At 43.9% G+C, this 14686-nt stretch overlaps 2 protein-coding genes across 4 annotated transcripts in view; one reads left to right on the top strand and one right to left on the bottom strand.

The window, feature by feature from the left end:
• Positions 1-9910, top strand: part of ATP1B1 (ATPase Na+/K+ transporting subunit beta 1) — a 30921-nt gene extending 21011 nt beyond the window's left edge. The window contains exons 3-6 of the mRNA XM_081002768.1: positions 2749-2907; positions 4791-4975; positions 6262-6342; positions 8484-9910. Coding sequence (XP_080858894.1) covers positions 2749-2907; positions 4791-4975; positions 6262-6342; positions 8484-8750 — 692 coding nt within the window. The 3' untranslated portion in view covers positions 8751-9910. The remainder of the gene's footprint in view (positions 1-2748; positions 2908-4790; positions 4976-6261; positions 6343-8483) is intronic.
• The window catches only part of NME7 (NME/NM23 family member 7), a 70320-nt gene continuing 65352 nt past the window's right edge, over positions 9719-14686 (bottom strand). For all 3 annotated transcript variants that reach the window (XM_081002744.1, XM_081002743.1, XM_081002745.1), the window contains one exon: positions 9719-9996. In XM_081002744.1, the coding sequence (XP_080858870.1) occupies positions 9964-9996 (33 nt within the window). In that variant the 3' untranslated portion in view covers positions 9719-9963. The remainder of the gene's footprint in view (positions 9997-14686) is intronic.

Below are 14686 nucleotides of genomic sequence, written 5' to 3'. Positions count from 1 at the left end.
CAAGGATAAAACTTTGTATGTGTTTCAGGCCCTATTACATTAAATCCTTCCAATTATTTTGTTGAACCTGCTGCATTCCGGGGTAGGAGAGAAAGAGACATAGCAGAAACAGAACCGAGAGCCCAGCTTGGTTATAGAAACAACTACTATATAATGGCAGTGTCTGGAAAAGGTCTTGGCTGCCGGCTCTAAGTTGGACGTGCCAAAGGGAAACGGAGCTTGTGCCACAGCAAACTCAGTGTGTGGCCGTCAGTGAAGCAGCATGAACTTCATCTCCCATTACTTTCAGCATCGATATCAAGCAAGCATTGGGTAATTCAATTAAAACTCCACCTGAACCTTATGGGAGAACAAACATGTGGAATGCATTCATTTGTACGGGATGGTGACATGTATCTGTCCCTTGCGAATATCATCTTCCATTACCTCCCTTCTTGCCTCTACCCCCCCCCCCTCAAAAAAGAAACAGAACTTATTCTAGAATAAGAACATATTTTTATTGTGTTCAGTTTTTGCTGCTCCTAATCTGACCCACGAAGCAAATGCAGGGCTAGTTCAATGAAATGAGTGTGGAGTGGCATGATAGCTGAATATTTTGCATTCCAACTGCGGGCCTCTTCCTGTCACTGTTTGTAATTCTCCCTTGCCCCTTTCTCACCTTTGTGTGCTGAGTGGCACAGGCAAGGGCTCACCTGGATTGGGCATTTTCATGCAAGCTAAATGCAGTTTATGCAAACTGTTCCTAAGATGCCTAAATTCATGTGTTGAGAAATAAATAATATTTCATCTTTGATAAATTGCTTAAATTGCGTAAATTTGATCTCCTTTTGAAGTCATGTAAGTCAGTGGCCATCACTGCATCTTGTGTGTTCAGTGATCTTAGCTAATAGTTTAAGGATGTTGTAGTGCAGGGGCAGAGGGGGGGTACATTCAAATGTGTGGCTGGCGTGACTTGTGGGTGCCGCAAAAACAAGTGACAGCTTCCCTTCCCAGAAACCTCTTCAGTGAAATAAATGGAAAAGAGACTGGAGACTCAGCTACATTGGCAAAGAAAGAACACTTTTTATGTGTTGTTTATGCATTTTAACACTGTGACACCAGGTGGCGCTGTGGAGTTCCGTTTTTGCCAGCCTGATTTCTCATACAAAGTTTACAGTGCGTTTAACTGAAACGCTTCTTTGATGTGTCTAGATCCAGCCTGAGTCTCCATTGCCCCATCTTTTGAAAAACCAGCTGCTTGTGAAGGGTCCTTCTGGAAATCTGATGCCCTTCATGCTAACGCAGGCACATCATCTCACCTGTAGGATCTCTGGAATGATCTACAATACAGGAGCGCTCTATTGTGGGCAGGGTCTCCCTAGGTGAAATCCTACACCTGAAGCTCTTATATGGACTATACATTTGGGCTTTTGAGAAAGGCGCCCCTTTGCGTTAGGGATGTGAAGTGACAACAAGAATTGCATTATTTCTGTAAGCAGCTTCATCTGTTTCAGGGCAACTCTGTGTCATTTTGATTCAATTTTATTTGGGTCCAAATCCGATCTCTTAAACCTGAAGCTGCTTTGCCCTTGGTGAGTGCAATGGGGAATCAAAAAGCTGCTTATAAGGGTTTGTTTTCTTTCTTTTCACATAAGTGGATGAAGAGTGGATGGAGCCTGCCAAATTTCAGGCTGTGCATTGAAATTCTGGGGACAGCTAAGGCCATAGAGGAAATCAGAAACTTAGGGAGTCCCTGATGTGCTTTGAGATACCTTGTGAATTGTGCAATCTGACTCAGGAACATGAGCCCTTGGCCAGAAGCACCCTGGGATTTTTTATGTTACTTGGAGTATACACATAGCCAGTGCGCAGTCCTCTGTGCACTCCAGGAAAATGCTGCAACTCTCTAGTGCCATGTGAGGAGGGAGTTCGATGAGCCTCTCTATTTGATGTACCTTTAAATTCTGCAGAAATCTGGAGAGAATAAAATTGTACTTATTGTTTTGTTTAAAGGTAGTTCTTAAGTTTAGAATTTTAGAACAAGGTATTTCTGAATTTAAAGAGCATGTAGATTTTTCAAGCTCATGAAGCACCGTATTTTTCGCTTTATAAGACGCACTAGACCATAAGACGCACCTAGTTTTTGGAGGAGGAAAACAAGAAAGAAAAATCTGAATCCCAGAAGCCAGAACAGCAAGAGGGATCTGGCTTCTGGGATAGCCTTTTGCTGTCTTGGCTTATGGAATAGCCGTGCGCAGCTTCTCCCGGGCAGGGGCATGAAGGCTCCCCCTGCCTGGAAGAGGCTGCGCACGGCTAAGGCAGAAGGCTCCCCCAAGAGCCGCGCTCCCTTTAAAGAGCTTGTGGAGCATGTGCACGGCTCTTTAAAGGGAGCGCTGAGCAGAGCCTTCCCGCCTGCATTCGCTCCATAACACACACACAGATTTCCCCTTACTTTTTAGGAAGGGAAAGTGTGTCTTATAGAGCAAAAAATACAGTATTTTATTTCAAAACAAATAGGGCTAAAATAAAAGCCTTGTGCCAGTAAGCACCAAAGTCTGCTCTCTTTGTTTTGGTGGGTGAGGAAGGTGACAGTTTCAGCATTTCATATTCTGCACCTATACATGTTCCAAAATTATTCTGGTTTGTTGCTGCATAAGGAAAGTTTGGATGTGATCCTTTTCATGGTGGGGCAAGCACAATACGATACAGATCAGTTGTCTTTGCTCTGTGTGTCTCTGTGTTACATGATTTCTTCTTTTCCCTTTCCAGGACTGACGGCTATTCCCCAGGTATTTAAAATGGAGATTTCCTTCAATCCCAGTGATAAAAACACATATGAGAAGTACACGAAGCTCATGGATACATTTCTGAAGGCTTATGAGTTTAATCAGGAGCAAGAGGCAGATTTTGAGCTTGAGTCTTGTGCCAGTGAGTAGATTTTATTTGCACATAACTTTTGTTTCGGATGTATTTGCTTTTAGTCTGGTCCATCTAAAGTGCTGCTGGTGCCTAACAACCCTTGCCAGTAACTTTTCCAGTCCCACTCGGAAAAAGGGAACTCCCTTTTATTTAAGCAAATAACTCAGTTGATTCCCTGTTCACCCTATGTGCTGTGAGCCACCCAGAGTGCCTGGGGAAACCCAGTCAAGTGGGTGGGGTATAAATAATAAAATTATTATTATTATTATTATTATTACCCCAGCAACAAACTGTAACTATCTCCTCATGCTTCAGTAATCCTAGCTCTGCTGAAGACAATATGGCTTGAAATAACCTCACCAATTTCCTTAGCCCCTGGTGGTGGTTGGTACGATAGCACTGATCTGTAATGTTTTGGGTTGGATGGAGACACCAGAACCCTACTGTTGTGTGCAGTTTTGCTATAGATTCATTATATATTTGCCAACACAGCAACTGAAAAGACCAGGCTGTAAGAAGCAAAGGAGACCACCTAGCTAGTACTGCTCGCTGTGTTTTGGATTGAGGGATCCATCCAAATACTTAGTAGGTTTTGGGACCCCCACCCCTAGTCAGGGGTCCAGGCATGTTTGCCACAGTTCAGAGGGGAACAACTGAGGGGAGGCAACTGCAGGGCAAAATTGGGGGGTACGAGGGAAAAGGTAGGCCTTCCCCTTCTTGCCCACTGCTCCTTTTCTGGGAATTGCTTACCCCAGAGCTTTCCATCCTGTCTGGTGACAACCCAGATTCCAGATCTTGTCTGGTTGCCAGAACATTGCCATTTTATAAGCGATGGTGGGTCTGCGTACCACAGAACTGTCCACACTTTGCTCAGCTGAGAGGGCTGAGTCAGCACTCGGCCTGCTTGCACAACAAGACTTGCTAGCATAAAGCTTGCCTGAGAGGGGTTAGGGATGAGCCTTGTCCACTTGGTACCTGCTCAGGCAAACCAGCCTCATCAGTTGAGAATTGTGCACCTAAAGTAAACCTCTTTCAGTTTTAAAACTAGAGGAGAAGTCCTTCCATGGTAGCGTTTGGGGACAGTAATTTTGTTTGCTGCACCATCTTAGCTTGATGGCGCTGGTAAACCCCTAGGCCTTGTACACAAAATCTGTAAAGGACACCCCCCCCCCCCGCCCAAGGGATTTTGGGCACTGTGCTTTCTTAAGGGTTGCTGGGAATTGTAACTCTGTGAGGCGTAAGCCACAGCACCCAGAATTCTGCAAGGGAAACTTATTTGTTTTGAATATCAAGGTATATGTGTACGGAGCCAAAGTCTCCAGTGAACATCGGGAAGGCACTGTAAGATTAACACAACAGCCCATGTTGGTGATGAAGCCACATGTCTTGTGACCTTCCTAGAATAACTATTGAAGGCAAAGGAGCCCTGTTCTCTGTAGGATCTGGTAGACATGGGACAGGCCTCTCTGAAATGAGACAGAGCTCTTGTGATACCCAAGCAGTTAGCTCGTGCATGCAGTCCTTTTTAAACACACCATGATCTAGGAAAATGGCATGATCAATACTGCACATGTCACAGAGAGACATGTCTGCAGGCTGTGTGTTTTGGTACCTGGCAGCTGCAAGCAATTAGATTTAAGCAGGGAAAATAAGTGCACGTTGGGAAATATTCAATTTTTCATTATCAGAAGTTTTCCTTAAAGCTAGGTGGATGCTTCCCATGCAAAATTATTACACTGTCTCATAATATGAAGCAGGTGTAGGATTCACCATTAGACACTTTAAGTTGGAGCCTTTAAGGTTTAATATCCCTGAGATGACTGATTGTGGCAAGCTGATCAAAATGCATATAAGCAAGGTTTTTCTTTTTCTCCCCTACTCCCCACCTCCAGCTGAACCCTCCACCCACAAAGGTGAAGCTCCTATTGACCCCAGCCTGGGCAAGAAGCCATCTTGCAGGTTCCTTCGCTCCTGGCTGGACAACTGCTCTGGGATAAGTGACCCCAGCTTTGGTTACAAAGACGGCAAACCATGTGTCCTCATCAAACTCAACAAGATTATGGGCTTCATACCAAAGGCAAGTGCTGCTAGGCCTGTTTTTAAAGGAGGGGGGTGAGGAAAAAGTGGGAATTGGTAGCACAACCACATAGGAAAAAGGAGGGTGTTGGAGGAGTCTTTGATTGTCTTATCTTCTACAAGATTGCTTATATCTACGGTATTGTTCCATCAAGAAGATGCCCCCATGTATAAGGACCCCCCCCTTATTTTTGGGGACTCCATTTTAAGAAAATGAGGGGAGATGGCCCAAAGTTGTTGAGCTTCTCCCCCCACGCAGCTGCGGGCAGGAAACACTCCCTAGATCATTTTCCGCTTGCTGCGGCATCGGGGGAAGTTGCACTCGCACCAACCGGCTGGCTGGCGGGCGCAATGCTTCTCACCCCCATGCCACTTTCCGTGTATTGGACTACCCCAGTTTTTGGACACGATTTTTGAGTCAAAAAACCTCGGGAAAATACGCTACTTTCCATTTTCTCGTCCTTGCCACTGGTCTCAAATAAACACCTGGTGGCTGCTTGGACTCTTCTTACCAGTGGAAACACTGTTCATCTTCTCGTCACACAATGGGGTGACCACTAGACTTGAGGCCCTGCTGGCTTTTAAAATACTGATCATATGCTTTTTTGCCAGGAGACCAAACTTATGTTCCACTGGCAAGTGGCGGTGAGGAGGGCTGCTTACTAGACCAGCCATGTAGCAATTAAGAGGATTCTCAAACTTTTTCTGGATATTTTTTCATTTGCTTCACTCTGGGTCTGTGAGCAGTATTTGGAGCTTATTTGTCCACTGATGGAAAATCATGCTTACGTTGGCTGATTTGAGACTGTGGACCCAGCTCTTCCTCACAAATCTACTAGCCTTCCCCTATATGGCAAAGAAGAGCTCGAATAAATAAAGCCTTTGTTAGTTTTAAAGTAGTTTCCGGATTAGAAAAGCACAAGTGGGGGAAATATGCTTTAATTATTTTAGTTGCCACCTTTTCTTCTAAGGATTTTGAGGTGGTGTGCATGAGTCTCACCTCCCCATTTTATCCTCACAACAACCCTGTGAGGTGGGTTTCTCTGATTTTTTTCCTGTCTATGCAGGTTCTGCAGACTTGTTTTCTTTTAATTTACAAACTGTAGGGCTCCTATTTTAATTTTAGTTTGCTCCATTTCACTTCCAAACTGATAGGCACTTGACCATCTTAATTGGCTTCTGGAGGGTATATTTGGCAAATACACTTATTGGAGAAAGGAGTTTGTCTTTTAGCAAGGGTTTTGAAGTTGGTATAAACCGTTTGTAATGTGCTTGTTTTCCTCTTAGCCTCCACTCAATGACTCCATCCCACCTGAGGTGAAGGCAAGATTCAACCCTTATATCATTCCTGTTCACTGCGCTGCTAAGGTAAAATAGTTCAAGTTCTTACCGTAATTTGTTGTAGATGGGGCTGCCCTTGAAGACTGTCCAGAGACTGCAGTTAGTTCAAATATACAACTGCTTGCCTCTAAATTGGGATCCTATCTCACCAGTCCTTGAGCAGCTACATTGGCTTCTGCCCTACATCTGGGCACCTCATTCACAGTGATGCTTTTGAAACCCGTATATGGCTTGGGCCTGGGAGACCTGCAAGATTGCTGCCTCTATATCCACGTAACCATACATTATGATCTCCCTTGGAGACTACTGCCACCATCAGAGGTGAGGCAGGTGGCAACTAGAGGCCCTTCTCTGTAGTGACACCCTAGCTCTGAAAATCTGAAATACCTAGCGTTTGTGTAACAAGCATTCATCATGGCAGGAAACCCTGGTCAAGTCCAACAGTGAAATGAATGCAGGTTGCTGAGCAGGAGTACTTTGCTGATAGAGAAAGGTGCTTGCTCAGTGCTAGAGCTTTGTGTTCAAAAGGTCCCACGTGACATCTCCATGTGAAGCTGGGAACCTAAACAGACCTGAAATCCTGGACAATCAGGGCCAGCAATACTGAACTAGGCTGAGCAATTACTTGACCTGGTATAAGGCACCTTCTTATGTTTGCTCTCTTATATGTTGTCTGCATGCATGTTAGCTTTTAAATGGACTCCCTTGCCATCTCTCCTCTTACTTGCTTTGAGTGATTCACTGTCTGCCCAAGCAAAGCAGTATCACTCAATACCAAGATAAAACAGCTGTTGCTTTTTCTAAAAGTAGAGACTCAAACAACACCCAACGGAGAGAACCCAGCCCTTTGTTTTTCCGTTAGGAGCCGAGACCTGATACCAGAAGTGTCGACAGCTCCTGTCATGAGAGAATGTCCTTCAGTTGAAGCCAAACCAAGTCAAAATCTCTCCTCCTCTTCCCTGCCCAACAGGAGTTGGAGTGAGATCACTAAACACTGTCCCTTTCCAGCATGTGGAAAAGAAGAGAGGGATGCAGGGAGAGGGGCAGAGAAAGAAATGCAGAATGGGTCCGTGTAGAAAAAGAGCGTGTGCTGGGTAAAAGGCAGCAACAAACCTCACCCTGAAAATGCCTAACCCAACCTCACGACTTGATTCCAGTTGCCACACTTGTGTACGAGCTGCGAGATCTTGAGATGGCAGGTTATGTAAATGCTGAGAATGGGGAGTGGGGCTGTGGGAACATGTGTGCTAGCTCTATTTTGTTGTTCTTGTCACTCTGCATGAGTTGGGAGGGCTACTGCCTCAAACAAGTACTTGTAGGGGCCCCACCTGCTTTTTATAACCCTGGGAAATCAGTGTTCTGAAACGTGTGGGGCTTCCACAAGAACAAGAGGCTCCCTGCTTCAGATTGTCCTCCAACTTGTGCAGTGGAACAAAGAACTGAGAGGGTGGAGCTGGTGCGCTCATCACTGCAGCCCACCCCTCAAGTATTTAATTAACACACCATCATAATTCCTGAATAGGGCTATTAGCACATTTTGAAAGGGATGGAATGCTGAACACAGAAGAGCGCTGTTGGACAGTCTAGTCCAAGCTATTTTATTTCCTTCAGTGGCCAACCAGGTGTTTCTCAGAATCTCTTAAGGAGAGCAGAAACGCAACATGGTCCTCTCTGGTGTGTTCAGCTGAATGTTTGTGTACACAAGGAAGGCTTGCTTTTCTACAACTGGGAACCCTGGAAAGACAGGATTCCCAGTTGCACAGTTGTCAGTGTGTGGACTTTCCAGATGTTCAACTGAATGCAAGAAAGTTTGGATTAAGGACAGTGGCAGTGACCCCCACTTGTCCATTCCTTCATGCATTCCTCATGACATGGGGAGCTGTTCTTCCATCACTGTGGAAGTGGCCATCGCTGCATCTTCTGGCATGCTACAAGTGAGGCCAAGGCAATCCATCTAAGGAGACATTAGCCTTCACTCATTCCACAGTTGTAATCACTCGAATGTGTTGGAAAGGTACATAGAAAACTCAAGTGACCTTTCAGTGGGACAGTCTGTTTTTCACAATGTGAGCTTTAAGTCATGACCAAATAGTGAACAATAAAAATATGGTACGCAGAGCATGCAGAATGCGGAATTTGCAAGTGACTTCTCCCTTTCGCTCCTTCAGAAAGAGGAAGACATTGACAAAATTGGCACCGTGGAATATTACGGCATGGGTGGCTATGGCGGCTTTCCTCTTCAGTACTATCCGTATTACGGCAAGCTCCTCCAGCCCAAGTACCAGCAGCCCCTTGTGGCCGTGCAGTTCACCAACCTGACGTCTGATACGGAAGTGCGTGTCGAGTGCAAGGTCTATGGTCAGAACATCCACTACAGTGACAAGGATCGTTTCCAGGGACGTTTTGATTTGAAATTTGACATAAAAAGCAGCTGATCGCAAGCACAGTTTCTTTCTTCTCTCTCCTCTTAGCCATTTAAAAAAGTATAAAAAAGACAAAAACCTACTAGTCTTGAACAAAACTGTCATACGTATGGGACCTACACGTAATCTATATGCTTTACACTAGCTTTCTGCATTTAACTAGGTTAGAATGTAAACTTAAAAGTGTAGCAATAGCAACAAAGATATTTATTCTACTGTAAATGACAAAAACAAAACAAACACAGAATTGAGCCTTGGGACATGCCCATTTCTACTGTAAATTATTATTCCATAACTGACTTGTAGTAAGCAGTGTTTCTGCCCCCTAAATATTGCTGCCTTGTGAGTTTTATTTAGTGTACAGTACTATAGGTGCATTACTCCGATCATTTTTCAAGCCATGTATTATTGTACCTGTTTTCTACTTTCTGTGAGCAAATATTTGCTGTCCAAGGTGTAAATACTCAGTGGGACTAAAACTGGCATGGTACTTTTAATTATTATATTTTTGTTCATTTTTAAAATGGTAAAGGCCCACTTGTGAGATTATTCAGCAGCACTCCATAGAGCCTCCCCCCTTCCTCCCTGTAGCCTTAGGACTTTATTTAGTGTGGTGGCAGGGAAAATTACCTTGACTTTGAAGCAACGCTAAGGAGCGTAGGTGATTATGTATTGTGCTTTATAGCGAATGTTGTCTTTCTATCTCTATCTCTCTCTCTACTCCCCGTCTCCCCGCACCCGTTCTGAAGTTGTGTGAGAGATCTGAGTCAGCCTATCACTCTCATCAGTGACAGGAATAATTATTTTGCTTTGTATATTTTCTTTTCCTGCTAGAGGCATCATATGCAGTGGTGCTGTCTTTATTGAATGTTTTAACCATTTCCATGGTGGAAGAATTTTATATTTATGCAGTTGTACAATTTTATTTTTTTTCTGCAAGAAAAAAAGTGTAATGTATAAAAATAAACCAAAGCCACATGTTTGAAAATAAATCTTTATTTTGAACTTTATGAAAAGCAATGCAGTTAACCCCCATCAACTGGTGTTAAATGTTGTCTAAAGTGCAAACCTCTATGTTCTAACATATGTAATAGCCAGGAAAATACAGTGCTCTTGTTGATCTTGTATTTCAGTCAGGTTAAAACATTGGTCAATAAATGAATAAACACACATCTTCCATCCTGTGGCTTGTTTTTTGTATGCCCCATAATTCTGCCGTCTCTAGTTAGTTGTCCAAGATGTTGAAAAAATACTGGACCTATGAAGAGAAACAAACTTATTGCAGACCATGAGTTATTTTCAAAGCAGCCTTAGTCGAAACTGTAACCTGAACAACCAGCTAAAAACGGCCTTTGCATTTCATGCACACTGTTTTGAAACCATCTAAAATATGGCCTGTGGCAATAAACATCATGTTCTGGTTGGAGGAGGTTAGTGCTTTGCCTCCATTGCAGAGTGTAGGAAGATATTTGTTAGCAGGAAATGAGCAAACACCTTCTCGTGTGTCACAAAATTAGGTTGGTGTCCCCAAAGGAGCCAAACTAGCACATGCTAACTGATTGTTCTCTAAGTCTACAAAATGGGCTTACCTTTGGGAGCTTCCTACTAGCCTCTCCTGTTGGTCGCTCCCTCCCCTTCCCAAAATTGCCTCTGCAGAGTGTGGCAGGGAAGGGCACCAGTGACTGGCAAACATGAAGGACTAGAAAAACGCTTGAAAGCATAGCTGTTCCTCAGCATGCTCAGGAATGAAGAGGGATAAGACTTTCTAAGCATGCTGACGGTTGGGACCTACAATGCCCTCCACTGTTAGCCACCTCTCCCCGCTCCCAAATTCTTTCCAATGATAAAATTGCTTGCAGAAGGAAGGGAGGTACCAGGAAGAGTGAGCTGGCAGGAAGCCCATTCTAAAGCAGAGACTGTACCAATACTGGGTTTCTGATTTACAATGGGCTTGATCTGGAGCAGGGGAACTCTGGATTCTTCTGAGTTCAGCATTGCAAGTGTCTCTTCGTACATTACAACAGTTCCCACCCCATTCTGAAACACTAGATGCACCATTCATTGTAAGCAGCCATAAATGGATGTTCTTCAATCAATTTTGTTAAAGTCCATTCTTAAACAAAGAATGGAACAAAGTGAGTTAGGGTGGCCATTTACACCTCACCAAAAAGGGAGGATAAAGGTTATGCAAAAAATGCATAGGGTGTGTACAGATGAAAATTTAGACGTAATTACTCATAATTTAAATAGTAGTACAATGCATCTCACTACAGTGGGGAACACTGGCCAGGATTCCCATGGGCTTTCTCTGCAGGTGGTTAAATACTGATGGGCAATTCAAGGCCCCTGCAATCCCTTAAGATTCCTTATCTTTAAAATGGACTTGGATCAACAAGCCCTTCAACTAAAAGGCCTGTCCTCTGAAGTAAGACACATGGATACAACTCTTGAAACAGTGGGTTTATGGTCTCTTTCTTAGTGAAAGACGTAAGTACCATTTACTTAATACAGTTTTACCAATCCTTTTCAGGTGTGGACTCTCACAGGTAATTTCCAAAGAACTAGAAAGTGGTGAGCTAATAAACCAGTCTCCCAGTCCTAACTGCTGGCTCTTGTGTTGAGCTCCTGCTCCTACTAAGGTAAAAAGCAAAAGGAGGACCTAGATTGACAATTATTTTAAAGGGTTGGATACCAGAAGTTAGTATTGTAACCAAGGGAGCTGATCTCTGGGAATCCCACATGACACAACCACCTCGGCACAGAAATTTATACCCTGTTTCCTCCAAAACCTTCCACACAAACTAACTCTTTCCTGTTCCCGTATCTAAGAGAGAATTAATGGCTTTGCTTTTATCGCTCATCATCTCACCTTGGAGAACACAAAGTTGCCCTGCAGCATACGAACGAGCGTCATTTTCATACTTCCTACCCTCCAGTCATCCGGGAAGTTTACATAGTTGTGCAACCCATAATAAAACCTGTTACAAAAGTCCTAACCATACCGCTGGTGCGTACAATTATCTCCTGAACAGTGTGTGCCCTAAAAGCAGTGAGAGGTCAGATGCAAGACTCAAAGAAAAGCAAACACTTCAGAGAAGTGGAAACAGTGTTGCGCTAAAGGCTGTGGTTAATCCCATAAATGCTAGGAAATAATACTGAAACCTAGTTGGGAAAATTTCAGGGTTGAATCCCCCAAATAATAAAACTGTTAAAACAGAAATGGAGGACAGATACTGGGCACTGTCTACAACGGCAAAGGTGTCTACAAAGGTGTCTTTCAACACCTTTGAAAAGTAAAGCAGGAATCCTTGCCACAACCTGAATTCTGCTATTCGACAAGTGATGCTCTTTCATGCCTCAACACAGGCATGAGTCACTTCAAGACCAAGGGGCCAAATGAGACCATCTCTCCTTGGCCCGCAGGAATCTCCACAAGCCACATCTCTCTCCAGGTCACATCATTCACCATTCCTGCTCTGCACTCTCCTCAAATGCTTGCCTGGATGAAGGATGGAGAGCTGAGTATATGTGCAGAACCTCCTGACTTTTAACGTAGTCTATGTACAAAGGTAGGGACACAGGTGGTGCTGTGAGTTAAACCACAGAGCCCCGGACTTGCCGATCAGAAGGTCAGCGGTTCGAATCCCCGCAATGGGGTGAGCTCCCGTTGCTTGGTCCCTGCTCCTTCCAACCTAGCAGTTCGAAAGCACGTCAAAGTGCAAGTAGATAAATAGGTACCGCTCTGGCGGGAAGGTAAACGGCGTTTCCGTGTGCTGCTCTGGTTCGCCAGAAGCGGCTTAGTCATGCTGGCCACATGACCCGGAAGCTGTACACCGGCTCCCTCGGCCAATAAAGCAAGATGAGCGCCGCAACCCCAGAGTCGGCCACGACTGGACCTAATGGTCAGGGGTCCCTTTACCTTTATGTATAAAGGTAAGAGCCACAACCATTGCTCCGTCCCCTTTTCCATGTGGTCCCACCCACCCCTGGCACCTTGGAAGTGTGTCTATAAGAGAAGGTGACTCCTCTGGCTAAAAAAGCTTTCCCCACTCCTGCCTCAGAGGAATTTAAGGCATGGTTACAGCACTCTTCCACCAAGGATGATTCCACTTCCTCAAACTGTATGAATTCCCACAGGTCCATCCTGCCCACAAATCCAGCAACTGATGGCAGCTACTCTCAGCCCTGGCAAATTTGCATCATCCATCCGCCTAGCCACTGCTGCTCCTACCACCTAGTCAATTTCTTCAGTGCTAGGTGCTCCTTCCTATACATGCAGGCATGAAACATCCTGGATTGCTCTGTTAGGGACTGTACTTCGAACTTGTACCAGTCCCCCCATCCACTGAGTTGTCAAGGGCAATGAGGGAATATCCTGAAAGCTGGAAAACCATGGCGGTCATGGTGATGTGGAGGCCCACTTTCCTGAGCTGCAGACCCTGGAGATAACAGGGTCTACAGCAATGGGGAGCATGTGTCCCACATGCCTTCTCTAGATTACAGTTCCTACACAAACAGAAGGAGTAAAGTATTCAACTAACCTGTATGTAGAGAAAAATCCAACAAAAGTTTTGGGTTAGCTTATTTTTAAGGCTTTTGGGATTTGTGGGAGAGAGCACGCTAGGGATGCTTCAGAAGCCCCAATTCTACAAGAGGTGGGTTTTGTCATTTCTTAAGCTTGCACCCTTTAAAAGCATCAAAAGATATTTCAAACATGTTATCGAGGGTATCACAAATATACATACAACTATGGAATAGAGAACTTGATGCCCAATGGTCTGACTTCTACTCCACAACTAAATCATTATCCTCCAAAAAGATTCAGGTGAGAGTTATTGGACACGGTACATTTCCAGTCATCTTTGACCCAAAATGGAAGGAAATTATCAGATAAAAGCCTCCAGAATACACTATTAAAAAGCCAGCCAGTCCTGTTCTGAGGTAGCAGCTGCAGATATGCCTGCAATTCGCCAATTGCCATTTCTGGCAGGTCATTCTGGCACTTTTATTGCACTGAATCAGAACAATATATCCAACTTTTATTGAGTTGTAATTCCAGAGTCTTAGAATTCCTAAGGGGTTGTCCACTTTAAAAATAAATGAGAACCAACATACTCCTTTCGTCTACCGTGCCTGTTCTATACAAAAGTGTGAACCTGTTCGAAGCCACTCCAACCCCTTTTAGCTGCTGGAGGGCTACCTCAACATTAATATCTCACATTTCCTCCAAGGAACTCAGGGCGCCATATACAATTTCTCTTTCCTCTATTTTATGCTCGCAACCACATTGTGAGGTATGTTAGGCTAAGAGAGAGTGACTGGCCAAGGTCACTCAGAGAGATTAATTGCCAAGTGGGGATTTGACATCCTAAGTAAAAGTTTAACCTGTACAGCTACATGAAGTAGAAAATTACTTCAGGAAGGAAGGAAGGAAGACGTGAGATTCTCAGGATTCTAATATGCATTTGTAAAGTGTACAAAAGGTTTGTGGAGACTGCATGAATCCAGAACAGATCATGCTTAATCATTTTTACCCAAGCTTGGTTTGTAAAGTTTCCTCAGAATGCTTATACAAGAAAGCATGGGTAAAACAAAGAAACTGTGATATTTAGAATGCAAAAAACAACAACAACAACCCACCACCATTCTCGCTCGTACAAGTTGTGAAGAAGATGATTTTCATGCCTTAACCACACACTCAGCTTGAAGAAATACTATGAAACAAAACGGCTGCATTAATTAACATTGTCTAACGAGCACATACATTGTTAGAACAGTTGCACTCATATTTTATTTATTCTAAATATTAAATGCATTTTTCTACTTGAAAGTACGAAGTAGTTAACATGATTGAAAACATGACAAAAATCCACATGAAGAAATAAAATTACTCCACGCGCTATAAAAAGCAAAGGAACAAAAACGAGTGCACACATAAACCAGCAAAC

Source organism: Podarcis pityusensis, assembly GCF_964106645.2.
Source record: "Podarcis pityusensis genome assembly, chromosome: 4".
Classification (NCBI taxonomy): domain Eukaryota; kingdom Metazoa; phylum Chordata; class Lepidosauria; order Squamata; family Lacertidae; genus Podarcis; species Podarcis pityusensis.
This window is presented reverse-complemented; position numbering and strand designations above follow the sequence as displayed.